We start from the raw sequence: 25590 nt of genomic DNA, 5'->3' as shown, positions 1-25590 counted from the left end.
CGGGCGCGGTGGCTCAAGCCTGTAATCCCAGCACTTTGGGAGGCCGAGACGGGCGGATCACGAGGTCAGGAGATCGAGACCATCCTGGCTAACACGGTGAAACCTCGTCTCTACTAAAAATAAAAAAACTAGCCGGGCGAGGTGGCGGGCGCCTGTAGTCCCAGCTACTCGGGAGGCTGAGGCAGGAGAATGGCGTGAACCCGGGAGGCGGAGTTTGCAGTGAGCTGAGATCTGGCCACTGCACTCCAGTCCGGGCGACAGAGCGAGACACCGCCTCAAAAAAAAAAAAAAAAAAAAACTAAAGTTTCATGAAATGATCCTCAGTATTCCATTCCATCACAACAAAAGCACCCTCTTTTTGCAGACAGGGAAAAGCCCAACATGGACAGAATAAACCAAAATATACTTCTATTCCTCCACCTTGTACCCAATACTCTTCTTTCCCCACCACTGAAACCCAGTGACACCTTGGAAAGACTAAAAATCAGCGGGACGAGGGGAGCAACACAAGGCAAAATTCAGTTCAACTTGGTGGTTTCCTCTTTATTGATGTGCCTCCTACCTTTCCCCCCATAATTTCAGTCCCTTCCAACTACCCCCAAAAAGAAGGTAGTGAAAGGAAGGGATTGCTGGGGTTCTGAGCCCCTTGGGCAGTCAGAAAGGGAACAGAAACCAAAACAATCACTGGATGTGACAGAGACTGACAATCAAGAAGTCTAAAGCAGGATGGGAAAGGCAGGCAGAGAAAGGGGAAGAAAGGAGAAAGGAGAGGTACAAGATGCCAACTCCACCATTACCCCTCCTAAGAGAGGCTGGAGAGAAAGCCTCAAACATTAAGAAGTGCCCGTCCTGAATAATGGAGGTGGTGTTTGAGCTTGAAGGAGGAGGAGTTCAAGAAAAGGGGGCCACCTCTCTCTTTGTAGAACAAGGCCCCCCTCCAGCTCAGGGACAGCAGCTTCGCAGACCGTAGACACTTTCGTCACTGTAGGCAATGTAGAGAAAGAAGTCTTCTTCATGGTGTTCCTGGGATGAAGGCAGAAAACTGTTCAGCAGCTCGGCTCCAGTTACTTAAACCAACTACGACCCGGACACTTTCTTCTAGAACCAGAAACCAGAGCCCGACTCCTTCACTGACTCCAAGGCCTAGCACACGAGCAACATAATCTCTGCAGTCCTGGGCAAAAAGGCCTCAAACTGTTTTCTGCTGCTTTGGAATGGTGAGGGAGACTGGGAAGAGTCCCTAACAGTTTCTCTAGCTCACTGTTCTCTTTCCTTCTCTCTACTCCTACTGTTCTGTTCCCACCCCCAAAACCACGGCTATTATGGAATGTTAAGGCAAGCGAGGAAGCTAGTCCAAAACTACTGATGTAACAACACTTTCTTCCCCTCACGCTCTTCCAAGATTCCTCTCCAAAGCCTCCACCACTTCCCAGTCACCATACCTGGTAGAGCTGACCCATTGTGGCACTGGTGGGTGGAATGACATTGTTGACAAAGAAAAACAAGGCATCCTCAGCTCGGAGATGAATTCGCTTCCGGATCAAGAAGTAGAACTGACCAACTGCAAAAGATACAAGGTTCAAGAAAGTCACAGAGGTCAAAAATGCCCTCAAAAGAACAGCTGCTAGGTGGAGCCTTCTCCCACAGAGACTGCACTCCCACCCACAGGAAGCAAGCCTGAGCCTTGGGTCAGGTTCCCACCTGTGAGATCAGAAGGCACCAGGTATTTCTTTTTGTCCAGGTCTCCTATCCGAGCTTTGGGAGCCTTTTCTACTATCACCTGATAAAGAGATGAAAATTAGGAGACAGAAGGAATGCAGCGCCCAAGCTGCACCTGTCAAGAACTCAAGTAACAATATTCCTAGTACCCAAATCTACCCCAGACTCATCTCTTTGTTTTTGTACACGCGGTGCAGCACTGAGTCCCAGAGATCCTGACCTCACTGACTGGAGCTTATTTAAATATCCAGGATCCATCCACCGAATAGGGCGTCACCATAAACAACTATCTTAATCAGACGGAGAGGACTTGTCTGGGTCCACTAGTGATTCAATCTCGCAACCTTAGCTAGTTGGGGGGATGGCCATTTGAGGCTCAGGCTGTCAAACTCTCTAAGGCCTCCACTCACACAAATGCTAACGTTTCTGTCCCCTGTCCACATCCCTCTCAACCCCACGTCCACCACTACCCCACTCCTTTCATCCTCGGTCCCAAGGACAGCAGTTTCAGGCTCGCTCCCAACCCCAACACAGCCAGCAGCCTGATCCCTGCGCTGCCCGTCCCAGATCCAAGGCCAGGCTGTGGCGTCAGCGTAAGCGTCCCGCGCCCTCGGCCCTGGCTTCTGTCCTCACCGGCACCCGGTCCGGGTATTTCTTTCGGATTTTCTCGCCCTCAGAGCGGCGTTTCTCGAACGGATGCTCTTCTTTGTACACGAACTTCATCCTCCCGGGAACCGGGCTGGACCGGGCTGGGCTGAGGGAACCCGGGGGGGCCGGGACGGGGGGCGGCGGCGACGGCAGCGACGCGCGGGCGGATTCAGCGGAGCGATCCACGAATTTGCGCCACTTCCCTATTCACCAACCCCGCCCCCGACTATCGGGGACGGCCCCCGGACTAAGATACGCCACTACCTCAGCGGTGCTAACGCTGCTAGCGTTGCACCACCCACTGACCGGCCCCCTCACGCCATTAGCGTAATCGCTTTGGAATCAATTTGTGGGCTACGCAGGCGACGTAGCAAAGACGGTTGGCTTTTGCTCATGGAAAATAACTCTAAACCTGTTCCCCAACCTTTCCCTCAACGAAGCTGGGGCTGAAGAGGAGTAAGATATGGTAATCATCATACGAGACTTGCTACTCCAAGTTCCTTTCGGAAACAACGTAGAGGAACAGCAGAGACAATTACAAGGTTAGCTATTCACGAACCGTATTGCTACGCTGAAGGCGGCCGTTAACACCAAAACAAAGTAGTACCCAAGTGGCGGAGATGATCTCCAGAAGTAAGAAGTCAAAAAGAAAACAGATGTTTGGAGAGAGGTACAGAACGCTTAAGTGCCAAGAATGAGTAGGCCAATAGGGACTGGAGAGGAGGTTGAAGGGGTAGAGACTACGCCAGCGCGGAGGAACACCGCAGGGTTTCTGAGTGAAATCATGTGATCTCAAAGAGGGCGGAGCGTCACGTGGCGGGTGCGCGAAGTAGGGCCGGCTGGGGCGGGCGCGGGGAGGTGGAGCCGCCTGGGCGACGGCGGGGAGTGGGGACCGACGCCTCCCCGGACAGCGGAGGTCGGAGGGCCAGCGCCCGCTTAGCCTGTCCACGTCAGTACCCCGGACGAAGCCCGACGTTTCTCCAGCTCTACGCCCTTTGGCCGTCCAGGTTTCTCCTTTCTTGCTTTCTAGCCTGCTGCTCCGAAGGTATCCTTCTACTCCCCACCAGTGCGCACATCCTCGGCCCTTCCCGCCAAAGCATCTGGTGGCCACATTCATTATTGTATCCCCATACTCAACACCACCGTTCCCCCTGCCCCTTGAGTCCAACAGCAGTCCCTTCCCCTCTGCCCGGGGGACAGGGTGCATGTAAACAAAGTTCCCTCCCTTCACTTCCCAAAACCCCAGAGAAGGACCTAGGGCCGCTTTGGTTTCAAAGTTATAATGCATGGTTTAAAAGAGAGGAAAGGGAAAAAAGACACAAAGCTGGTTACAGGTCTGAGGGATTCTAAGGAGAGAAAAATAGAAGGAGAGGAAACGGGGGACAAATTTAGGGAAAATCCAGTGGCCCAAAATCCCAATATCCCACCCACAGCCCAGCCCTTGGAGCAGGAGTGAAGAATTAGATCAGTTTTGTACAAGAGTTTTAAAAAAAAATCCAATCACAACAAAGCTGACTTGGCTTCTCTTTGAGCCTCCTGGATCACCGTATGTCTGTCACTCTGGCCAGTCCTGCCTCTTCACACACACTGATTCGGTCTCCTAGGCTTCCGCCTGTATCCCAGTCTGGGGTTTCCAAGGAGTGTGAACACGAAGTTAAGAGTGAGGCTGCTTCAGAGCCCCCGGCCCATGTGTCCATCCAGACTCCAAGTGGAGTGTAGGGCTCCCAGGGCAGAGAGGAGTGGGAGGGGCAGACCCTGCCCAGGCAGTCCTCACATTGGACAGGGCATCAGACGGCATCCCAAGGGCTCGTCCTCCCTTTCCCCCCCACCCCGACTCAGGTGGAGGGGGAGCAGCTGTCACCAGAGCCGATGTTGGTGAAGGTTTCGGCTCAGCACGGAACGAACATCAGCGGTGAACCTGGGGTGACAATAACTTGCATTGGTAGAGTACCTTATAGTTGATAACCTCACAACACTCATGTAAGGCGGCATCACTGGAGATGTGGGGCCTAAATTATCACCATATTCATGATTAGATAGGTTCAATTTGCCCACAGCCTACTCGCTAAAGTGATGAGCTTTTAAGTAAGAAGACCTGGTTCCAAATGTTAAATTATTAAGGGAAGAGAGTTAAAACAGGACAAACGTTTTTTATTCCCTCTGAGGATCCCCCACCTCCTCCTTTCTTCAGATATCCAAGTGTCCAGAGCCCACTTCCCTTACCTGAGGGCATCCAGCATTGGGAGCAGGTTGAGAAGGGCTGTGTCGCTGGGGTCACTGAACCACGATTTGATGGGGATGGCATTGTCTAGGGTGGGTGAAAATGCAGATGAGGAGAAACAGAATTCAAGAGACTGGGTGTTTTTATCTTCTTGGAGGGAAGGAGGAATTATTATTAAAAACATATACCTCCCACTACTGGCAGTCAACAACCTAAGTAAAAAACTTTCCTGATTTATGTTCCAATATTAAGTTTTAATCACCAGGTCTCATACTTATTGATGCTTCTAGTCAAACTAACTGCCATTGTGCCTCACTTGAAACACACTTGGCCAGGCGCAGTGGCTCACACCTGTTATCCCAACACTTTGAGAGGCCGAGGTGGGAGGATCACTTGAGCTCAGGAGTTTGAGTCCAGCCTGGGTGACACAACGAGATCCCTTCTCTACTAAAAATCAAAAAATTGGCCAGGGGTGGTGGCTTACGCCTGTAATCTCAGCACTTTGGGAGGCCAAGGCAGGCGAATCACAAGGTCAGGAGTTCAAGACCAGCCTGGCCAACATGGTGAAACTCCGTCGCTACTAAAAATACAAAAAATTAGCTGTGCATGGTGGCAGGCGCCTGTAGTCCCAGCTACGTGGGAGGCTGAGGCAGGAGAATCGCTTGAACCTGGGACTCAGAGGTTGCAGTAAGCCGAGATCACGCCACTGCATTCCAGCCCGGGCTACAGTGCAAGACTCCATCTCATAAATAAATAAATAAATAAAGCTGGGCATGGTGGTGCACGCCTATAGTTCCAACTACTGCGGAGACTGAGGCAGAAGGATCACTTGAGCCTGGGAGATCGAGGCTGCAATGAGCTATAATCATGACGCTGCACTGCAGCCTGGCCAACACAGTGAGACACTATCTCAAAAATTAAGAAAAATTATTTTTTAATTTTTTTTTTGAGATGGAGTCTCACTCTGTCACCCAGGCTGGAGTGCAATGGTACGATCTCGGCTCACTGCAACCTCCGTCTCCCGGGTGCAAGCGATTCTCCTGCTTCAGCCTCCCGAGTAGCTGGGATTATAGGCACACGCCACCACGCCTGGCTAGTATTTTCTATTTTTAGTAGAGACAGGGTTTCACCATGTTTGTCACGTTGGGCTCGAACTTCTGACCTGGTGATCTACGTGCTTTTGCTTTAGCCTCCCATAGTGCTGGGATTACGGGCATGAGACACAGTGCCTGGCCAAAAATAAATTTTAAAAAAGAAAAAAATGACATAAGAAATCTGACTTATGAAATGGACGTATGTGGTATCTCACTTGAAACAGAAAAATAACTTGCATTTGGACTTTTCGCAAACTAGGAATGATCTAGGCAATCCCAGCTCTCAAGGACCAAAGCCCAGGTCTCCTGGAAAAATACCTTCTCAGAACCATGTTCTGGTCCTGCCAGCCTTACCACCTTCCCCCGTACCTGGATGGCTCCTGTAAGCCCCTGGGGAGTTATCCAGGATCACAATGCTGGAGAGGTCACTGTGGACCACAGAGAGGTCCTTGATGTAGCTGCCCAACTCCAAAGTGCAGTGCTGGAAGGCAGGGGATTATGTAGTAGGCCTCTCTCCAGGATACTTTCCTCAAACCCAGATCCCTCCCTGGTGGCCTCCTTCCCAAGTCACGCTCTTAGACTGGGATTCTAGCTTACCTGTCTGTAGTATCTCCTCTTAAGAATGCTTCTGCTATTGTCCAGTTTATCTGCCACAGCAGAGCCATAGATCTCCATGCTTGCTGTAAACACCACCAGCTCGTACCACTGGCTCACCTGAAATAGATTGGGGGAGAGGGCGATGCCATACAAGGTGATGATCCCTTTAGACATACAGTTATCTTTCAGAAGGGCAACGGCATAGTCCTTCAGGCCTTCCATCAACGTCAAATGTCTTGGAGGACATGAAATTCTGAACCCCCAGCCCAAACCTCCAAACTCAGTGTTAGGCATCCTACACTCTTAAGATTCAGAAATGCAAGCAAAAGAGAAAGATGCCGGCAGAAAAGAATTACATCAGCACAACAGATGAACCCCAAGTACTGACAGCCACTTCCCCACCATTCCACATCCTCCCCTCTCAAAAACTGCTCTTACCCATTTCTCCTCACCCCTTCCTCCAAATCCTCCGAATCCCCAGAGCCCTAAAACCATCCCTTCATTACAGAGCTCCCTTTAGCTCTCCAAAACTCACCACTTCCAGGAAGAAATCCACATGGGGCCTCTTATGTACAAAAAACCGGACAGGATGTTTGTCTATTACCACCTATAGAAGAACAGATGGGCTGGGGGAAGTCACGACCACCACAACCCAGGCCTAGAAAACACCCCACCCACCTGCTTCCCTCCTCCAGGCTGACACTGGTGCCAGTGGATGGAGACAGATGCTCTGGGACTGGGAAAGGGAGTCCAGGTCTGGGCAGAGGAACAGATGGAACCATTTCATCACTCCCCACCACCACACACCTTGAGGATGAAGTCAGGAGGCGTACCAGGCCGGACTGTGGGCCTCAGGACCCCATCATGGTGGGAGTGAATAAGTGTCTCATCCAGATCCAGCACCAGGATCTTCCTCTTCACCTGGGCTGAACCACAGTGGGGAAGAATAATATTGACCAACCTCTGGCCCAAAGCTGGCTGGCCCCTACTTCACCCGAAAGGAGGCTTCCCACCACATACTTACCTAGCCGATTCCGGGACACAGGAGATAAGGGGAGGATGTCATATCGAACAGTTTGGTACTGAATTACCTAGAAATAGCACAAAAGAGGATTGAAACCCTTGATAAGGAAGTCTTCCCCAGTAACAGGGAGCACATACTGAACATTTACCACAGGTACTGTGTATGTAATTTAGGATTATTTCTTCTTTTTTTTTTTTTTTTTTCTTTTTTGAGATGGAGTCTCGCTCTGTTGCCCAGGCTGGAGTGCAGTGGCGCGATCTCGGCTCACTGCAACCTCCGTCACCCGGGTTCAAGCAATTCTCCTGCCTCAGCCTCCCTAGTAGCTGGGACTACAGGCGCCCGCCACCATGCCTGGCTCATTTTTGTATTTCTAGTAGAGATGGGGTTTCACCATATTGGCCTGGCTGGTCTCAAACTCCTGATCTTGTGATCCTCCTGCCTTGGCCTCCCAAAGTGCTAGGATTACAGGAATGAGCCACCACGCCTGGCCTTTTTCATGTAATCCTCAAAACAACCCTAATATTACTGTTATTCCTGTTTTAAGGTTAAAGAAACTGAGGCCACACAGAAATTATCTTAAGTTGTTTCTCTCCCTAATTAAAATGAAAACTCCATGAGAATATGATTTTGTCTAGATCATGGCTGTATTCCCAGTTCCCAGAACACTACAGCAAAGGTGGTCAGTTAATATTAGTAGAATCAGCCAGGCATGGTGGCTCATGCCTGTAACCCCAGCACTTTGGGAGACCAAGGCGGGCAGATCACAAGGTCAAGAGATGGAGACCATCCTGGCTAACATGGTGAAACCCCGTCTCTGCTAAAAATACAAAAATTAGCTGGACGTGGTGGTGCGTGCCTGTAGCTCCAGCTACTCAGGAGGCTGAGGCAGGAGGATGGCTTGAACCCAGGAGGCAGAGGTTGCCGTGAGCCGAGATCAAGCCACTGTACTACATCCAGCCTGTTGACAGAGTGAGACTCCGTCTCAAAAAAAAATAAAAAATAAAAAAATAGTAGAATCAATGAAGTGATAGAGCCAGGATTATACCAATGTAGTTCAACCCAAGAACCTGCCCTCTTTTTTCTTTTTTTTTTCTTTTTGAGACGGAGTCTCGCTGTGTTGCCCAGGCTGGAGTGCAGTGGCCGGATCTCAGCTCACTGCAATCTCCATCTCCCGGGTTCACGCCATTCTCCCGCCTCAGCCTCCCGAGTAGCTGGGACTACAGGTGCCCGCCACCGCGCCTGGTTAGTTTTTTGTATTTTTTAGTAGAGACGAGGTTTCACCGTGTTAGCCAGGATGGTCTCGATCTCCTGACCTCGTGATCCGCCCGTCTCGGCCTCCCAAAGTGCCGGGATTATAGGCTTGAGCCACCGCGCCCAGCCTCTTTCTCTTTTTTTTTTTTTCTCGCTCTGTTGCCCAGGCTGGAGTGCAGTAGCATGATCTCGGCTCACTGCAACCTCCACCTCCCAGGTTCAAGCAATTCTGCCTCAGCCTCGTAAGCAGCTGGGACTACAGATGCGTGTACCACACCCGGCTAATTTTTGTATTTTTAGTAGAGACAGGGTTTCACCATATTGGCCAGGCTGGTCTCGAACTCCTGACCTCATGATCCACCTGCCTTGGCCTCCCAAAGTGTTGGGATTACAGGCGTGAACCCCCGGCCCAGCCGAAGCTGCCGTCTTAGCTATGATATTATCCTGTTACACTGAACAAAGAAATGACCCCCACAATGCAACCTTCACCCCAAGAATTATTTGTAGCAACTACCATCATCTCACATTGGGAACTGAGAGCCTCAGATTCCCTAGTGCACAGGGAGTAGGAGTCAGGAGGAGATTCCTGGTCCTTAATGGGAATATAGAATAAGGGAATCCAGAGGTTTTCAGGTCAGCTAAGTTCCTCTGGCTAGAAGCCACCAGGCCTATTTTAACCAGCCACCTGTCCACTTCTGTCTCTTCTAGCCAAGTCACAAGTTCAGAGAACCTCAGCCCTCTGAACAGTCCCCTTATCCTGGTACCCAGGGCGAGGCAAAGAATACTGGAAAGCCCCTGCCAGGCTGACTGGCAGGGTTTGGAGAAGGCCAGAGTGAAGTCAGGGCCATAAGTGAGAGGTGAATAAGGGACAAGGACGTCACCACCTCATCCTTCCAGCTCTGCTTCTCCAAGCCTTCTCTAGGGGTTCCTATTTCCTAATACGCACATCTCCCCATGCAAAGCCTGGCAATTCCCTCCTCCACACTTTTCTTCAAAGGCACAAATCCTCTTCAGTGCATACCTAGGCCCCAAGCCACACCAGAACCAGGCTCTCCCTTTTAAACCCAAAGGGCTCTGTCCCCCTAGTCAAGATCTGCCCTTCTTTTCTCCCTGGGCCATGATGAGGTCCGAAACAGCTCCGGTGTCTAGCCTTGCTATCTCGGGTTGCATATGCTGGGCATGAAGGGAATGCTCCAAGCATCTGCCAGAAAGGGGGAGGGGAAAGAAACCAGATTGGAAGGGAAGGGAGGACAAAAGACTGTGGGGTCAGTGCTGCCCAAAGGAGAGCAATTTTGGAAGTAACCTGTGGATGAGCTGAAGCACCACTCCCTATACCCAGAAAACTGATGTGTTAGAGCGAGAACGTCAGAGAAGATGGCAGTCAACCCATAAAGAAAACCCCAAGAGGCCGGGCGCAGTGACTCAATCCCAGCACTTTGGGAGACCAAGGCGGGCAGATCACTTGAGGTCAGGAGTTTGAGACCAGCCTGGCCAACATGGTGAAAACCCATCTCTACTAAAATTACAAAAATTAGCCAGGTGTGGTGGTGGGTGCCTGTAATTCCAGCTATTCGAGATGCTGAAGCAGGAGAATCGCTTGAACCCAGGAGGTGGAGGTTGCAGTGAGCCGAGATTGCGCCACTGCACTCTAGCCTGGGCGACAAAGCGAGACTGTCTCAGAAAAGAAAATAAAACCCCAGGAGACAGCCCCACATATATCCCAGCATCTCTGACTCTAAATTTTTCTTGGCTCCTAGCTCTTGTCTCCGGGCCACAGCCTAGAGCCACAACCATCCTGTACTGTTCGCGCCCTAAATCAGGAAGTGGAAGCAGACTGGTAAAGGAGAGAATGAATCCAAGACCAGACCCATTCTCCCAAATCAGTTAAGTCAACCACCACTACCACTGAGGGCTTTCTGGAAATTCCCTGGACCCCAGGTCACCCCAACCTGGGTTTATTCTTTCAAACTGTATTGAGGTATGCTAAGGGATACAGACCAGAGTACAGACCCTGAACCTTTGTCTCTGCTTACTAAATTCTCCCCAGACTCCTTCCGAGGATTCTCCCTGGTGGTGGTGAGACCACAAGAGCACATTCATTTAGAAGTGCTGTTAGCTGAAGGAGCTCTGACCTCGGAGAAAAGCTAAGGGGGAGGGGACCCAGAGATGCTTGGGTCCATCGAGACAGTACCGTCAGAATGCTAGGCTCTCCTGGAGAAGCAAACATGTCCTCAGATTCAAGCCCTGCAACTGACCAGCGCTGTCCTCTGACAGGGACACCCAAACTTTAATGGTGGGCACAGCACCCACCTTGAACTTCCTCCCACAATTAAAGAGGCCCATCATAAACGCATCTGCTTTAGTCCTCTATAAATCCAGATACCTACACTCACACTATGAAATAAATTTTCAGTCTTTTTGGAAGAGTTCTCTTAATGGGAACCTCAGGGTTTCTCCTTCACACCCAGGGCCAAGTTCCAGTCCTTGTTTGTAACAAGCCCTCCCACCCACCTCCACCCTTGACACACAAGTCTGTCTCTCCCTTGTTATGGGACCAAACACCGTTGTTCCAAATAGGGTCTTTCACAAGCCCACATCAACAGATCTGGCTGTCATCAAACAGGTGTTCCCCGCCTCTGGGTTTCTTTAGCAACAACTCCAGCTTTCTTAAAAGAGCGCCCCACCCACCACCTTAGCCCCCAAGCGTTACCAAATCCTGACCCATCTAGCCCCATCAAAACCCCCAAGGGCTAGGTTCTATTACAAGGGTCTCCGTCCCCCCCAGCCCAAGCCCCGCTTAGGGTGCCCAATTCTCTGGCGAGAAAAGCCCCTGCCAGGACTCCCTTCCTAGGCCCAAACAGAGGCCCGACACTCCGAAAACCCCTGACCACCACGGACAGAAGTCCCCAACACCGCCAGCGCCCACCCTGGCTCACCGTGCGGATCTGCCTCCGCAAAAGGTAAATGAAGAAGCTCCAGAGCTTGGCGGCGAAGGCCACGAACGTGCGCAGCCCCAGCAGACACTGCGTCCGCATCATCCCGATGACCCCGGCACCGCCGGCCCCGGGGCCCCCGCGGCCCAGCTCCGCCAGCCCCCCGGGGGCAGCCCCCCGCCGCCGGGAGGGGGAACGGGGGCCCCGAGTGGCAGGAGAGGCTGCAGAGAGGGGCACGGAGCGGGCGGCTCAGAAAGCCACCCCTGGCGAGGGGAAAGCCCAGCGCAACGGGGAGCTGGGGGACAGGCGTGGGCAGCCCGCGGGGGCCCACATGGGCTGGGAGTGGCACCGACAGCTTCGGGGAGGTTGCAGGCCGAGACAGGTCGGGCTAGGATGGGGTCCTCCGAGACCAGGAGGGAAGGGGAAGGATAATTGGGGGAGGGGGCAGTGGGGGAGGGGGCTAGGGAAAAGGGAGGAAGGGAAAAGGGAGGGGGAGGGGAAGGGGGAAAGCGGAGAGTGGCCCGCTGCGCAGGCGCGCTAGGGGGCTGCCCGCAGGAACGGGGAGGGCGGGGGCTGTGGCGCGCAAAGGGCCGAGGCAGCGGAGAACGGCCCTGCAGAGCGAAGGAGCAGGGAAGGAGGGGGAGGGGGAGCCGAAGGGCGCGGAGCACTGGGCCGGAGCGGCCTCCCCCTCCCCGAGCTCGGGGGTCCTTTAGCCGCTGGGGAGTGGGGCTGCAGCCTCTGCAGCTGGGTTTCCCACTCTGACAGGCGCCATTTTACCGCCCAAAGGACTCCCTCCTCCTGTCTTTCCCCCTCTCTTCCCCTTTGACACTGCTTCCGGTGGTGACGTGTATTCGCTTCACCGGGACTAAGTTCCCCCTGCGCGGTCTATGGGGGTAGGTATAAGGAAAGCCAGAAGCACTCCGAACGAGGCTGCAGTACTGCGCACGCCCAGAAGGTGGCCGCGGGGCGGGGCCTGAGGCGAAGCAGGCCCCGCCTCAAACTGCGTGGGCGGGGCGGAGGACGGCACTTGGCCCCGCAGTTAGGACCCTCGCGGGGGGTTTGTGGGTCCTCTTCACCGCCCACTGACAACTGCCCCAACTGCTCTTCCCGTCCCGGTCACAGTGAAAATGTAGAAGGGCTCGTTGTCCGTACGACTGTGCGCCAGGGCTCGGGGAGGGCCGGCCTCCTCGTGAGCGCCCCGCTGGGAATAGTGAACATAATCACCTCTCATTCCAGACTATGTTAGGTCTTAATGGTGGGAGGACGCCCGAGTGCCCCGCCCGTTTCACCCCGAGGGGGCGGGACAGTGGGTCGTGACGCTATCAGAGGGCGCCAGAGCAGGGATCGGACGCGAATTGGGGATGTTGGACTCGCTGTTATCCTTGGGCGGCCTGGTGCTGCTTCGGGGTAAGAGCCAACGGCACAGGGGGGTTCGGGTCTGGCTGAGGGGACGGAAGTGGAGAGGAAGAGCCATGGGTCACAGGCTAGGTGTGGAGATCGCGACGGGTTCGCGAAGGTGGTAATCCTAGTGCCCTCACACTCTATCCGTCCCTCGCTGTGCAGATTCCGTGGAGTGGGAGGGGCGCAGTCTCTTGAAGGCGCTTGTCAAGAAATCTGCACTGTGGTGAGTATCCCACGGTATCTCCTCAGCCTACCCTGGATAGGGAACCTGTGCCCACTCTTTGACAGTCCCCCCTCATCTCTGCCTTAGTGGGGAGCAAGTGCATATCCTGGGCTGTGAAGTGAGCGAGGAAGAGTTTCGTGAAGGTTTTGACTCAGATATCAACAATCGGTAAGTATCAGTTGGAAAAGATTTGATTAAATTGGAGACGTCTATTGCTAAGGAAATTTATTTACAACAAGCGCAGAACCTGGTATGTAGTAGCAGTTCCTTAAATATTCATTGAATAATTGGATATGGGTCTTTCAGGAGGCAAGAATTAGTAAGAGGAGTAATGAGGGAGTGATGAGTATTTGGGGAATCCAAAGCAAAGATCATAGAAGTTGAGAGAGAAATAGCCTGGAGATAAGGAGAACATGTAGGAAGGGTATTGCAGTAATCCATTAATCCAAGTTCGCTATTAAGGTGCATATGTACCGAGCACCAACTATAAACCAGGTGCTGTGCAAGATACTGGAGCTGGCAGTGAATGAGACAGACCTGTTCCTGGCCTAATGAATTTTAGGGAATAATGGTGGAAAGTGATAGAGGCCTGGTTTAAGGCAGTGGCAGTAGAGATGGAAAGTTTAGAATACATGTAAAGGACTTTAGTGGGTAGCATTTCCAGGATTTATTGACTAATGTGGGGGGAGAAGAAAGTATTGAGATAAGGAAGTCCCTAAACCCAGTCATGTGCCTGATCAGGAGACATTAAGAACCATTAGTAGGATGCTTTCTAGTTCCTAGTCTGGGCAACTCAGTGGATAATGATAGTAGTTTACATCTTATCTGTTGAGCCTCTAATTTTGCATCAGCCATTGTTGTGATAGAGGTGGTGGTGTATGTTAAGATGGCATTCCATGGCCAGGCGTGGTGGTTCACGCCTTTAATCCCAGCACTTTGGGAGGCTGAGGCGGGTGGATCACCTGAGGTCGGGAGTTTGAGACCAGCCTGACCAACGCGGAGAAACCCCATCTCTACTAAAACTACAAAAAATTAGCTGGGCATGGTGGCACATGCCTGTAATTCCAGCTCCTCGGGAGGCTGAGGCAGGAGAATCGCTTGAACCCAGGAGGCAGAAGTTGCGGTGAGCAGAGATCGCACCATTGCATTCCAGCCCCGGCAACAAGAGCGAAACTCTGTCTCAAAAAAAAAAAAAAAAAAAAAAGATGGCATTCCACAAGAGAACCAGAAGATAAAAAAGAGATATCTGGGGGAAAAAAAAGTTCTGCTACCTTTACTGGTCTACCTTTCCTGAGCTGTTATTTTTTTCTGTAGTTGGTACTCCATGACTTAATTTTTTACTTTCTTTAAGCTGTTCTACAGGAAGGAACCAAGTCCTCTGCTTTCTCATTTTTCATCCAGAGTGATAAACTTTAGGTGCCACACTCAGGAAATATGTGATGATGGTGATAACTAACATTTATGAGGCATACACTATGTGTCAAGCACTGTGCTGAGTGCTTAGAGGTTGGCATCTCATTTCACCAATGAAGCAACTGAGTCTTAGAGATAATTTATCATTTAGCTGACCTTGGGCAACAAGTCGCAAAGCCAAGCTTGGAGGTCAGGCTGTCAGACACCAGTCTGTGCTCTCAATCATTGCTATCTCTCAGTAATATTCTTTCACTAATATTTAGGATATTCATGAAAATTGAGAAAACAGCCACAAAGGTCAGAGGATGAACTTTGTGATCCTCTGGGGGAAGGAGCAATATCCTATTGTGTCACGTTTTCCCTTTGCAGGCTGGTTTACCATGACTTCTTCAGAGACCCTCTCAACTGGTCAAAAACTGAGGAGGCCCTTCCTGGGGAGCCGCTGGGAGCCTTGAGAGCCATATGCAAGAGGACAGATCCTGGTCCTGTCACCATTGCTCTCGATTCCCTCAGCTGGCTGCTGCTTCACCTTCCCTGCACCACACTCTGCCAGGCCCTGCGTGCTGTGAGCCATCAGGACGCCTGTCCTGGTAAGACCCCTCCTTCATTGTTTCCCCTCATATATCTCCCTCTGCCAAGGAGTGTGCCCCTTTTCCTTTCTAGCCTAGAAGAAACATCTGGGTTCTCCAGTCAGACCTTTTTTCATTTTTTGAACTTTTCGTCTGTTTTTTTTTTTTTTTTTTTTTTTTTGAGACGGAGTCTCGCTCTGTCGCCCGGGCTGGAGTACAGTGGCCGGATCTCAGCTCACTGCAAGCTCCGCCTCCCGGGTTCCCACCATTCTCCTGCCTCAGCCTCCCGAGTAGCTGGGACTACAGGCACCCACCACTTCGCCCGGCTAGTTTTTTGTATTTTTTAGTAGAGACGGGGTTTCACCGTGTTAGCCAGGATGGTCTCGATCTCCTGACCTCGTGATCCGCCCGTCTCGGCCTCCCAAAGTGCTGGGATTACAGGCTTGAGCCACCGCGCCCGGCTATTTTTTTTTTTTTTTTTTACTTCCCCTTAATGCCATCTACCATTTGCTTTTTTTCCTCCAAGTTATTTTTTTACTCATTTGTTTCACTCATTCATTTATTTAACAAATGAATAGTAAATACATATAATATGTCAGATACAATTCTAGATAATGGCAAAATACAGACTGACTGTAGCTGGGTCCTTGCCTTCTAGGAGTTCGAAGTCCCATAAAAGATGGAGATGAGTGAACAGGCAGTTACAAGATGGTCTGATAAAGGCCGTGATGATATAGGACAGGCACAGGGTACCTTAAAGAAGGGCACTCTCGGCCGGGCGCGGTGGCTCACACCTGTAATCCCAGCACTTTGGGAGGCCGAGGTGGGCAGATCAGGAGATGAGGCCATCCTGGCTAACACGGTGCAACCCCATCTCTACTAAAAATACAAAAAAAATTAGCTGGGCCTGGTGGCAGGCAACTGTAGTCCCAGCTACTTGGGAGGCTGAGGCAGGAGAATGGCATGAACCTGGGAGGTGGAACTTTCAGTGAGCCAAGATCGCGCCACTGCACTCCAGCCTGGGTGATAGAGCGAGACTCCGTGTCAAAAAAAAAAAAGGCACTCTTGAAGAGCAAGCGGTCAGCCAGGCAAATTTGGCCGGGCAGGGGCACTGGGACTAGCCCTAAAGTGCACTGTGGGTACTCGAATGGACTTAGGAGTCAGACGCCCAGCTTTGTATTAAGGTATGTGATCTCTCATTGCTTCACTTTCCCCTGTATGTGGGGGAAGGTACAAGGGAAGTATTAGGATGAACCACTATATTGCTATTTCTTAGGTCAAAAACTGTTAAATATTGGCTGGGCGCAGTGGCTCACACCTGTAATCCCAGCACTTTGGGAGGCCAAGGTAGGCGGATCGCCTGAGGTCAGGAGTTGGAGACCAGCCTGACCTACATGGTAAAACCCTGTCTCTACTAAAAATACAAAAAATTAGCTGGACGTGGTGGCGCACTTTTGTAATCCCAGCTACTTGGGAGGCTGAGGCAGGAGAATCACTTGAACCCAGGAGGCAGAGGTTGCAGTGAGCTGAGATCACACCACTGTACTTCAGCCTGGGTGACAGAGAAATACTTCATCTCAAAAAATAAAAACAGTCCAGGCGTGGTGGCTCACGCCTGTAATCCCAGCACTTTGGGAGGCCGAGACAGGTGGATCATGAGGTCAGGAGTTCAAGACAAGCCTGGCCAAGATGCTGAAACTCCGTCTCTACTAAAAATACAAAAATTCGCCAGGCATGGTGGCACGCGCCTGTAGTCCAGCTGCTCGGGAGACTGAGGCAGAATTGTTGAACCCGGGTGGCAGAGGTTGCAGTGAGCCAAGATTGCGCCACTGCACTCTAACCTGGATGACAGCAAGACTCTGTCTCAAAAAAAAAGAAAAAAAATTGTTAAATGTCAGTGATTTCATATGGTTTGACCTAAAAATGCTGACCTTTGTAAGGATTCAAACATTGTGTTAAGGCGTTTAGCATAGTGCCTGACTCTCTAAAGGCACTGACTGAGATCTTGGGAAGTTCCAGAAACTACAAGTACTTCCGTGTGTAAGAGATGAGGCTAGAAAGTAAGTGGACACCACCTGCTAGAAGTGTTCATTCCATCCTGAAGGAGGAGGAGCTGCTGAAGGGTAGAAGGTAGAGCGGTGCCTTGATCAGCTTTACACGGGGATAACAGAGTAGATTAAGGTGTGGGCTGGAGGAGGCTCAGAGCACGGTAGTGAGATTGGCCAAGGGAAGTCAGGATTTTGGCAGCACTGTGATGGAATTGTGGGGTTCTCTCCTTTTCTCTTCACTGTTTGCTCCCAGGCCACCAACCTGAATGCTCCCTACTATCCTACATTTCTTGTCCTTTTCTAGGTGACAGCTCCCCGGTGGGGAAGGTGAGTGTGCTGGGCTTGCTACATGAAGAGCTTCACGGGCCAGGCCCTGTGGGAGCTCTCGGCAGCCTCGCGCAGACTGAGGTGACCCTGGGCGGCACAGAGGGCCAGGCCTCGGCCCACATCCTGTGTCGGAGGCCCCGACAGCGCCCAACTGACCAGGTCAGAAGAACTAACAGGGAAGGACTGGAAATTGGGGGCAGAGAAAGGACTGGCACGATGGGAAGAACAATGAAAACGCTGATGTTTCAAGGAGACTTTAAAAACAAACTTTTTTTAGAGATGGGCTTTCACTGTGTTGGTCAGGGTGGTCTCAAACTCCTGGGCTCAAGTGATCCTCCCACCTCAGCCTCCCAAAGTGCTAGGATTACAGATGTGAGCGACTGTGCCAGGCCCTCAGGGAGACCTTTTTTGAAAAAAAGCTGATTGAGTATCCCTCTGTGTTTTCCATCACTTACCCCATTTAATCTTCTCAGCTATGGTGTAAAGTAGATTGTTTTATTATCACAGTTTTTCAGGCGGGAAAGCCAGTCCAGGGAGGGGTTTTTTTCCTTGTTTTTTTCTTTTTTTTTTTTTGGACAAGGTCCCACTCTGTGGCCCGGGCTGGTGTGCTGTGGTGCAATCATAGCTCACGGCAGCTTTGACCTCCCATGCTCAAGTGATCCTCCTGCCTCAGCCTCTGGTGTAGCTGGAGCTGGGAACACAGGCACGTAGCACCACATCCAGCCAGCTTTTTAGTTTTTTATACAGGTGGGATCTCACCCTGTTGCCCAGGCTGGTCTTGAATTACTGGGGTCAAGCCATCCTCTGGCCTTGGTCTCCCAAAGTGCTGGGATTACAGGTGTGAGCCACTGCATGCGGCCCAGGGAGGTTTAAATTTAAGTCACTTACCAAGATTATAAAGTGTAAGTGGGGCCCAGGCAAGGTGGCTCACGCCCGTAATCCCAGCACTTTGGGGGGCCAAGGTGGGCAGATTGCGTGAGGTCAAGAGTTTGAGACCAGTCTGGCTAATACGGTAAAATCCCGTCTATACTAAAAATACAAAAATTAGCCGGGCATGGTGCGCACACCTGTAGTCCCAGCTACTCTGGAGGCTGAGGCAAGAGAATCTCTTGAACCCAGGAGGCAGAGGCTGCAGTGAGCCAAGATCATGCCACTGCACTCCAGCCTGGGCAACAGAGTGAGACTCCTCAAAAAAAAAAAAAAAATGTAAGTGGGGCTGGGCAAGGTGGCTCACACCTGTAATCCCAGCACTTTGGGAAGCAGAGGTGGGCAGATCACCTGAGGTCAGGAGTTCAAGACCAACCTGGCCAACATGATGAAACCCCCCGTCTCTACTAAAAATACAAAAATTAGCTGGGCATAGTGGTGGGTGCCTGTAGTCCCAGCTACTTGGGAGGCTGAGGCGGGAGAATCACTTGAACCTGGGAGGCAGAGGTGGAGGTGAGCCAGGATCATGCCACTACACTCCAGCCTGGGCAACAGAGTGAGACTCTGTCTCAAAAAAACAGTAACTGGGGCTGCTCTGCCTAAGGAGTAGCCATCCTTTTATTCCTTTACTTCCTTAATAAACTTGCTTTCACTTTTGAAAATAAAATAGAGGCTGGGCACAGTGGCTTACACCTGTAACCCCTGCATTTCGGGAGGCCGAGGTGGGCAGATCACCTGAGATTAGTGGTTCGAGACCAGCCTGACCAACACAGAGAAACCCCATCTCTACTAAAAATTCAAAAGTTAGCTGGGCGTGGTAGCACGCGCCTGTAATCCCAGCTACTCGGGAGGCTGAGGCAGGAGAATCACTTGAACGTGGGAGGTGGAGGTTGCAGTGAGCCAAGATCACGCCACTGCACTCCAGCCTGGGCAACAAAAGCAGACCCTGTCTCAAAAAAAAATTAAAAGTTGAGGGCAGGGGCTGAAAGCAGTGAAATAGGTGATTGGGGGCTGAGGATGTGAGGTCCTAGAGTCTCTCTAGTTTCTTCAGTAAGATGAAAAAAACTCTTTTCTTTTTTCTCTCCAGACTCAGTGGTTCTCCATACTTCCGGACTTCAGCCTGGATCTCCAAGAGGGGCCCTCCGTCGAGTCCCAGCCCTACTCTGATCCTCATATACCCCCGGTATCTAAGAATGCCAGGGCCAGAACAAGGAAATGTAGTTTAGGGTCTGGTCAAAGGGGAGAGAATAAAAGCTGCAGAGGTTGGGGGTGGGGTTAGGGATTCTAGGGATGGGGGCAGAGTGGCAGCATCCTTTGTACCTACAGGTGGATCCCACAACTCATTTGACCTTTAACCTTCACCTGTCCAAGAAAGAGAGAGAAGCCAAAGATAGCCTGATCCTGCCTTTCCAGTTCAGCTCTGAAAAGTAAGGTCGGGACCTGGGTACGTGGATCCCTGAGTAGAGCCCAGCATCTGGGCCACGGAGAGGTGGGGCAACAGCAGGTTATTGATTAACCTGACTTTATAGGGGCTGAAGTCCACCTCCAGAGACAAGTCCAAGTTCTTGATCCACCCATTCCCCCTACAATGGCCGAGGGCCTTTATGTCTCTTTTCTCTCCCTTAGACCCTTGGGTCACAGCTCCAGTTGTCCCCAGAGCACCCTGGGTCTGGGCTGAGCCAGACCAGACCCTTGGGAGGTGGCCCTATCCCTAGGCAGTGGTGCTAGAACAGAAGGCTGTATGGGCGTGGCAAAGGCTGGTTAACAAGGGCTTAGTGCATGCCTGCTGTTTTGTGCCCAGTGTGTGGGTGGATGAAGCAAGACTACAAGATCGTTGCCCCCAAGCTGGTAGGAACTTACGGTTTTATTAGGAGATCAGTACAAGGGTATCTATTCCAGTACCAAATGGTGCTTCAGCTCTAACATGGAAGTCAGAGAAAGGGACTTGGACCAAGAAAATGACATGGAGGCCTAACAGGTTGCCTGAATGAGAGTCACAGTCACCTGGAAGAAAGTATCCAGACCCAACCTGTCAGCTACCCTCACCAGCACCAAATCTTCCCTTCTCAGACAGCAGGCTCTCCTGCGGCCTAGGCCAGGCCAGGCTACCAGCCACATCTTCTATGAGCCAGATGCTTATGATGACCTGGACCAAGAAGACCCAGATGACGATCTAGATATTTGACTGGCCAGATTTGGTTAGATTGTAATTGGAGGGGGCGCAGGAAGACTTTGGGCCCAGAACCATCTTTCTCTTGTTTGTGTTAGCCTTACCCTGTCCCTACCCCACCTTGGTTCCCCTCGTTTATGGATCCCTGCTCTGTGAGCCAGGAAGCAGCGTCTCATCAGGACAGAAGGTAGGATGAAGACATGGGATAATGTGAGAGTAGAACACCCCCGTACCTAATAAAATCTTTATTTTTTTATTAAAAAAGAAATACTTTGGTAGCTATTTAAATAAGAGGGGGGTGGGAATGGATGTCAAGATACAAGCACCTGCGTCTTTTAGTCTATTGTCAATGGAGTCTGGGGGCCAGGAATAGTGTGCAGGTCACTGGGGCGCTAAGTGTTCTGAACTGAAGTAGGTGCATTAAGATTCCAAGCTCCCTCCAAGGATCCAGACGGGAGGAAAGCAGAGGCCCTGAAGGGAAAAAAGCCTGCTTCCCAAAACTTACTTTTTATTACTGTACAAAAAGCACACTCTCCCTCTTTTTGTCTCTCCCAACACTCCCTACCCCCCACCCAAGAGGACTATACATGGAGTGCAGGGACAGAGTGATCAGGAGGCCTTTGTCAGGCACCCTGCCCACAGGCTGAGCTCAGCCCCAGGCCCTTTCAGGCATCTAGACACGCCCACAGCCTGTCAGGCTGGGGCGAGGAGACTCCAGGTCACACATACTCCTTGGAAGAGTTGGACTTAGGGTAAGAGCGGGGTGCATGGTACCCAGCCTTGCTCTCATTCCTAGGACAGGAACAGGAGAGCAGTGCACCTCCCAGGATGACTAGGGCAGACCCTGCCCAGCCAATAAAGATGGCAGGGCCAAACTCATACCTGTGAAGAGAAAGAGGTGGTTAGAAACCCTGGCCTGCCTCTGCCCTCCTCCCTATCCCGGGGTCCAGACCTGTCCCCTTAGGAGGCAGGGTTTCCAGACTTACTTAATGTTGGTAGGGATCAAGGGGTTATAAAAGTCTGTGACAATCTGATGGCCATACCAGGAGCAAGCTATCAAGGCGGCAAGACCTGGAGAGAGAATGAGGGGTTTCGGTATAGTGAGACCCCAAACCGGCACCCTGCCCAGCCTCTCTCCTCCCAGATGGGAGAACCCTGGGGCTCACCTGCCACGATGAAAATTATGCCTCCACCCATGGCTATACGGGCCTTCTTCACTTTGTCGTCTCCCCCACAGCGCGTGCACTTCATGCCCATCGTGGCCACAAACATGGCCAGGAAGCCCAGCACCAGGGAGACCACCATTAGGGCTCGAGTGGCCTGCATAGCCGCTGCGGGCCAGGGGAAAGGGCGCCGTCATTGCTGGAAACGCAGGTGGCTCCAGCCTTCGTGCCTCCGGCCGCGCCCACTAACCCCTGGACCTCGTCTGTCCGGCGCCGTGTTCTGCCGCGGGCCAGGGGCGCCCAGATGTCCAAGGCCTGGGCTAAACGGGCAGGTCCCCGCCCCTCCCAACACCGCGGCCTTCCTGCTCCCGCCCCGCCCTCTCCGCTCAAGGATCCGCCCGGGGCGCCGGGGTTTCGGTGAAACCGCCCTGTATAGGGGGAAGGGTGAAAGGGGCAACGAAGGGAAGCCGAGACTGTGGCCTGAGCCCCGCGCGGCGCACATGCCAGCCGGCGGCCCTGCTCTGAGCCCGCTATCGAGGCCACCGGGTTTGTGGCTTCGGCTAATCGGCCGATAAGATTAGAGGCCGCAGGCGGCGGCCCACTGTGACCAGCCGCACCGCTCTTCGGCCCTCGGCGCGCCCGGTGCCCCGCGCCCCAGGGTCGTGTCTGTCTGAGAAAAGGGCGGGAGATGATGGAGGCCGTGGCCTGCCCAGGGACTGGGGAGGGGACGGCCCCGGCCTAAGAACCGCTGCTCGGAGCCAGGGACTAGGCTGGGTTGGGGGGCGGAAGAGGACCGTGGGCGACCGAGGTGCGCGCCCACGTGCAGCCGCCAGAACCCCGGCTCGCTCCCGCCCAGCCTCGCCGCCCCCACCCGACCACTTCCTCGTCTTGCAGCGCCCCGGCAACCCAGGGCGCCCAGCCATGGGGCCTCGGCTCTCCCACGCGCGCCACCCCGCCACCTCGGTCCGGGGCGCGTCCGCCCCCTCGGTCCCGCGGCCTTACCGGACAGGGCGAGCACCGAGTCGTACATTTTGCAGCTCATCATCCCCGTGCTCTGCGTGACGCAGTCCATCCACAGCCCCTTGTACATGGCCTGGGCCGTGATGATGTTGTCGCCCGCATACGAGCTCATCTGCCACTGCGGGATGGCGGTGCAGGCCACCAGACCCACCCAGCCCAGCAGGGCCATGGAGAAGCCCAGCAACTGCAGGCCCGAATTGGCCATTTCCGCCCTCAGAAAACACTGGGGGCGCCGGGCGGGAGACCCTACAGTAAAACAAACGACACTTGGGGGGCAGCCCCACGAAAGAAAACTTGAGGTGGAGTTTTCCGGTCACCCAAAGAGACAAAAAGAGTTTGGGTCAGGTGAATGCAGATCTTGTCACCGAAGTACACACAAATCGACCCCTCCAGTGAAGCGAAGGCCTCGCAGCAGAGGGAATAGGATACGCCGGGAGGGTGGTTCCAGACAAAAGCGGTCCCCGAAGGCCAGGCGGTTCCCTTTGGCGCTCTCGGCGACCCTAGCCAAACAAAAGGTGGAGGGGCCGTCTGGGCGCGGTTCTGGGCGCTGGCAAGTCCCAGAGTATCCTGGGCTGTTAGTCCGAGGCTGCGGTGCGCAGTGGAGGTGGCTCGGAGGTGAGCCAGCAGGTGCGGGCGGACAGGTGGGGCGCACCTGAGTATATGTAGGGCGTCGGGGGCGCGGCCCGCGGGCCCCGGGAGCGCGGGAGGGGAAGGCGGGACCGGAGGGGCGGCCGAGGGTGACCTGACGTCACCGAAGGGACACTCACCTGAACCGGAAGTCGTGGCCCCCACCCCTCCTTGCCCAGGTGAGGAGGAAGAAACCTGAGCACCAGGGTCACGCCCCTTCGCTTGCCCGGTTTTGACCGCCGCTGGGGAGGAGGCGTTGGCTCCCCGGGAGTCCCAAGCTCCGAATCAGCCCCTCCGGACTGGATTTCCCTCGAACACCGGGATGCCCCTTCCCTTCTTCCCAACAGGTGCGCCTGGGACGCTGCGGGGCGCCCCTGACCAGCCTCGGCGCCGCCCTTTCCCCGCCGGGTTCTGCCCAAAGTGCTCTCTCCCCGGCCTTGCTTTCGCCCCCACCCGCTGCTCTCCTTTTTTTGCTGTCTCCTACCCTAGTCGATCCCACCTTCGGGGGCCCTGGCCCGATCCCTGAGAGTTGCCCCCTTCAGCACCCGCTTCACTGTCCCGGTTCTCTGGCTCTGCTACGGACACCCGGCTTCTGAGCGTGGCTCCCCAACAGCCCCACCTTCCTGTGCCCCCATTCCAACCCGACATGACTTGCAGCCTGAACCCTTTGCACTCAACCTCCCCACCTACCACGAGCCCCTCCCGCATCAAGGCTCCCAACTGCAGGAAGAAACCACTGGGACCGAGAGCCGGCCGAGGGTGGGGAGCAGGGTGAGGGCTAGGTCCGAGTCTTGGCCACACCCGTCGTTCCCCTCCCTTAGAGTCTTTTCAGACCTATCCTCCACCTTTCCCACCCCTCCCCACACTCGCCCGTTTCTCTTTCCCTCCCGAGCCTGGGCTTGGACTGCCTATTGCTGTGCACACCCTCACGCCCTCACTGTTCCGTCCTCCCTATAATCTGGCTCTCTAAGGTGGTCGTCCATGGTCCCTCACGCTGCAGTCTTGCTCTGTCTCCCCAAAGCGTTGCTCCCTCCTTCCTCCTGGCACCCCTTCCAGCCTTTTGCTCCTTCCTCCTTCATCTTTGGTCATCTCAGACCCTTCCTGCCTTTCCTGCTTTGGAGCTTCCTATTTCACTCCTTGTCTTGTTTGTTTGTTTGTTTGTTTGAGAGGGGAGGGGTCTGTGTTACCCAGGCTGGAGTGCAGAGGTGCAAATCTCAGCTCACTGCAGCCTCACCTCCCGGGCTCTAGCGATCACCCCGCCTCAGCGTCCCCAGTAGCTGGGACCGCAGGTGCACACCACCATGCCCAGCTGAAGTTTTTGTATTTTTGGTGGAGAAGGGGTTTCACCATGTTGCTCAGGCTGGTCTTGAACACCTGAACTCAAGCAATCCCCCCACCCCCGCCTCCTAAAGTGCAGGATTACAGGCGTGAGCCACCGCACCCAGCCCACTCCTTGTCTTTTCGTTTACTTTTACGCCTTGTCTCCAGTCCTTGGAACCCAGCATCAGCAATTACTCTTTCTTTCCTCTTCTTAGGTGCACACTGCACTTTCCCCACCCACCCTGCCCAGTTTCCTCCCAGTCTTCCTACTACCCTCCAACCTCCTCATACTTCTCAGATTCTCACATACCCTGTTTATTCTGGCTCTGTCTCATTTCATTTTCCTCTCTCCGTTTTTTACCTCAACTTTCTCACGTTTTATATCTTTTTTTGCCCTCTCAGACATTTTTCTCCTTCCTTCATTTATTCGCTAAACATATTAAAGGCTCCTTTACGCTAAGCTAATTGACCTGCTTTTGTATAAAATGAAGACTTTCATGAACTCTTTTTTTTTTTGAGACAGAGTTTTGCTGTTGTCACCCAGGCTGGAATACAATGGCGTGATCTCGGCTCACTGCAACCTCCACCTCTTGGGTTCAAGTGATTCTCCTGCCTCAGCCTCCCAAGTAGCTGGGGGTACAGGTGCCCACCACCACGCCCGGCTAATTTTTTTTTTTTTTTTGACACGGAGTCTCGCTGTCTCCCACGCTGGAGTGCAGTGGCGTGAACTTGGCTCACTGCAATCTCCACCTTCCCGGTTCACGCCATTCTCCTGCCTCAGCCTCCCGAGTAGCTGGGACTACAGGTGCCTGCCAGCACACCCGGCAAATTTTTTGTATTTTTTAGTAGAGACGGGGTTTCACTGTGTTAGCCAGGATGATCTCGATCTCCTGAC

General features: G+C 53.0%; 4 protein-coding genes across 9 annotated transcripts; 1 reads left to right on the top strand and 3 right to left on the bottom strand.

The window, feature by feature from the left end:
- Positions 1 to 517: 517 nt before the first annotated feature.
- On the bottom strand, positions 518 to 2563 carry GABARAP (GABA type A receptor-associated protein). Its single transcript, XM_033184824.1, has 4 exons — positions 2353 to 2563; positions 1702 to 1780; positions 1443 to 1561; positions 518 to 1023 (listed from the first exon to the last, which is right to left on the bottom strand). The coding sequence occupies exons 1-4, from the start codon at positions 2440 to 2442 to the stop codon at positions 943 to 945; spliced, it is 369 nt and encodes a 122-aa protein (XP_033040715.1). The 5' UTR covers positions 2443 to 2563; the 3' UTR covers positions 518 to 942.
- CTDNEP1 (CTD nuclear envelope phosphatase 1) lies at positions 523 to 12416 on the bottom strand. Its single transcript, XM_033184819.1, has 10 exons — positions 11491 to 12416; positions 7304 to 7370; positions 7087 to 7205; positions 6815 to 6886; positions 6280 to 6396; positions 6052 to 6163; positions 4591 to 4675; positions 2353 to 4285; positions 1443 to 1561; positions 523 to 1023 (listed from the first exon to the last, which is right to left on the bottom strand). The coding sequence occupies exons 1-8, from the start codon at positions 11590 to 11592 to the stop codon at positions 4225 to 4227; spliced, it is 735 nt and encodes a 244-aa protein (XP_033040710.1). The 5' UTR covers positions 11593 to 12416; the 3' UTR covers positions 523 to 1023; positions 1443 to 1561; positions 2353 to 4224.
- A 91-nt stretch (positions 12417 to 12507) lies between these two features.
- Positions 12508 to 20833, top strand: ELP5 (elongator acetyltransferase complex subunit 5). 4 transcript variants are annotated; one of them, XM_033184815.1, is made up of 8 exons: positions 12508 to 12894; positions 13051 to 13111; positions 13199 to 13279; positions 14894 to 15114; positions 17446 to 17627; positions 19483 to 19578; positions 19722 to 19822; positions 20466 to 20833. In XM_033184815.1, exons 1-8 carry the CDS (start codon positions 12849 to 12851, stop codon positions 20578 to 20580), a joined length of 903 nt encoding a protein of 300 aa, XP_033040706.1. In that variant the 5' UTR covers positions 12508 to 12848; the 3' UTR covers positions 20581 to 20833. The 4 variants fall into 4 exon arrangements, with proteins under 4 accessions (XP_033040706.1, XP_033040708.1, XP_033040707.1 ...); XM_033184817.1 differs by having other exon boundaries at positions 19722 to 19839; positions 20466 to 20584; XM_033184816.1 differs by lacking the exon at positions 13199 to 13279.
- Positions 20834 to 21052: 219 nt separating this feature from the next.
- On the bottom strand, positions 21053 to 24153 carry CLDN7 (claudin 7). Of its 3 annotated transcripts, none has more exons than XM_033184820.1 (5): positions 24066 to 24153; positions 22731 to 23248; positions 21732 to 21896; positions 21552 to 21636; positions 21053 to 21447 (listed from the first exon to the last, which is right to left on the bottom strand). In XM_033184820.1, the coding sequence occupies exons 2-5, from the start codon at positions 22951 to 22953 to the stop codon at positions 21285 to 21287; spliced, it is 636 nt and encodes a 211-aa protein (XP_033040711.1). In that variant the 5' UTR covers positions 22954 to 23248; positions 24066 to 24153; the 3' UTR covers positions 21053 to 21284. The 3 variants fall into 3 exon arrangements, with proteins under 3 accessions (XP_033040711.1, XP_033040714.1, XP_033040713.1); XM_033184823.1 differs by having other exon boundaries at positions 23516 to 24106; XM_033184822.1 differs by lacking the exon at positions 24066 to 24153 and adding an exon at positions 23401 to 23485.
- Positions 24154 to 25590: the final 1437 nt, after the last annotated feature.

Source organism: Trachypithecus francoisi, unplaced genomic scaffold, assembly GCF_009764315.1.
Source record: "Trachypithecus francoisi isolate TF-2019V2 unplaced genomic scaffold, Tfra_2.0 Lachesis_group20, whole genome shotgun sequence".
Lineage (NCBI taxonomy): Eukaryota > Metazoa > Chordata > Mammalia > Primates > Cercopithecidae > Trachypithecus > Trachypithecus francoisi.
The sequence above is the reverse complement of the archived record's forward strand: the minus strand, read 5'-3'. Positions and strand labels throughout refer to the sequence as shown.

What these genes read in the sequence shown, in the direction of transcription:
- CTDNEP1 (XM_033184819.1), bottom strand. Translation starts at nt 11,592, where the DNA reads ATGATGCGGACGCAGTGTCTGCTGGGGCTGCGCACGTTCGTGGCCTTC. An exon ending in TGGATTTCTTCCTGGAAGTG is followed by an intron (nt 6,397 to 6,814) that starts GTGAGTTTTGGA and finishes AATCTATTTCAG; the next exon opens with GTGAGCCAGTGGTACGAGCT. An exon ending in GGCTTACAGGAGCCATCCAG is followed by an intron (nt 4,676 to 6,051) that starts GTACGGGGGAAG and finishes CACCCACCCTAG; the next exon opens with ACAATGCCATCCCCATCAAA.
- GABARAP (XM_033184824.1), bottom strand. Translation starts at nt 2,442, where the DNA reads ATGAAGTTCGTGTACAAAGAAGAGCATCCGTTCGAGAAACGCCGCTCT. An exon ending in AATACCCGGACCGGGTGCCG is followed by an intron (nt 1,781 to 2,352) that starts GTGAGGACAGAA and finishes TCTCTTTATCAG; the next exon opens with GTGATAGTAGAAAAGGCTCC. An exon ending in GGTGCCTTCTGATCTCACAG is followed by an intron (nt 1,562 to 1,701) that starts GTGGGAACCTGA and finishes TATCTTTTGCAG; the next exon opens with TTGGTCAGTTCTACTTCTTG.
- ELP5 (XM_033184815.1), top strand. Translation starts at nt 12,849, where the DNA reads ATGTTGGACTCGCTGTTATCCTTGGGCGGCCTGGTGCTGCTTCGGG. An exon ending in CCATCAGGACGCCTGTCCTG is followed by an intron (nt 15,115 to 17,445) that starts GTAAGACCCCTC and finishes GTCCTTTTCTAG; the next exon opens with GTGACAGCTCCCCGGTGGGG. An exon ending in CTGATCCTCATATACCCCCG is followed by an intron (nt 19,579 to 19,721) that starts GTATCTAAGAAT and finishes TTGTACCTACAG; the next exon opens with GTGGATCCCACAACTCATTT.
- CLDN7 (XM_033184820.1), bottom strand. Translation starts at nt 22,953, where the DNA reads ATGGCCAATTCGGGCCTGCAGTTGCTGGGCTTCTCCATGGCCCTGCTG. An exon ending in CTCGGTGCTCGCCCTGTCCG is followed by an intron (nt 21,897 to 22,730) that starts GTAAGGCCGCGG and finishes CCTGGCCCGCAG; the next exon opens with CGGCTATGCAGGCCACTCGA. An exon ending in TTGATCCCTACCAACATTAA is followed by an intron (nt 21,448 to 21,551) that starts GTAAGTCTGGAA and finishes TTCTCTTCACAG; the next exon opens with GTATGAGTTTGGCCCTGCCA.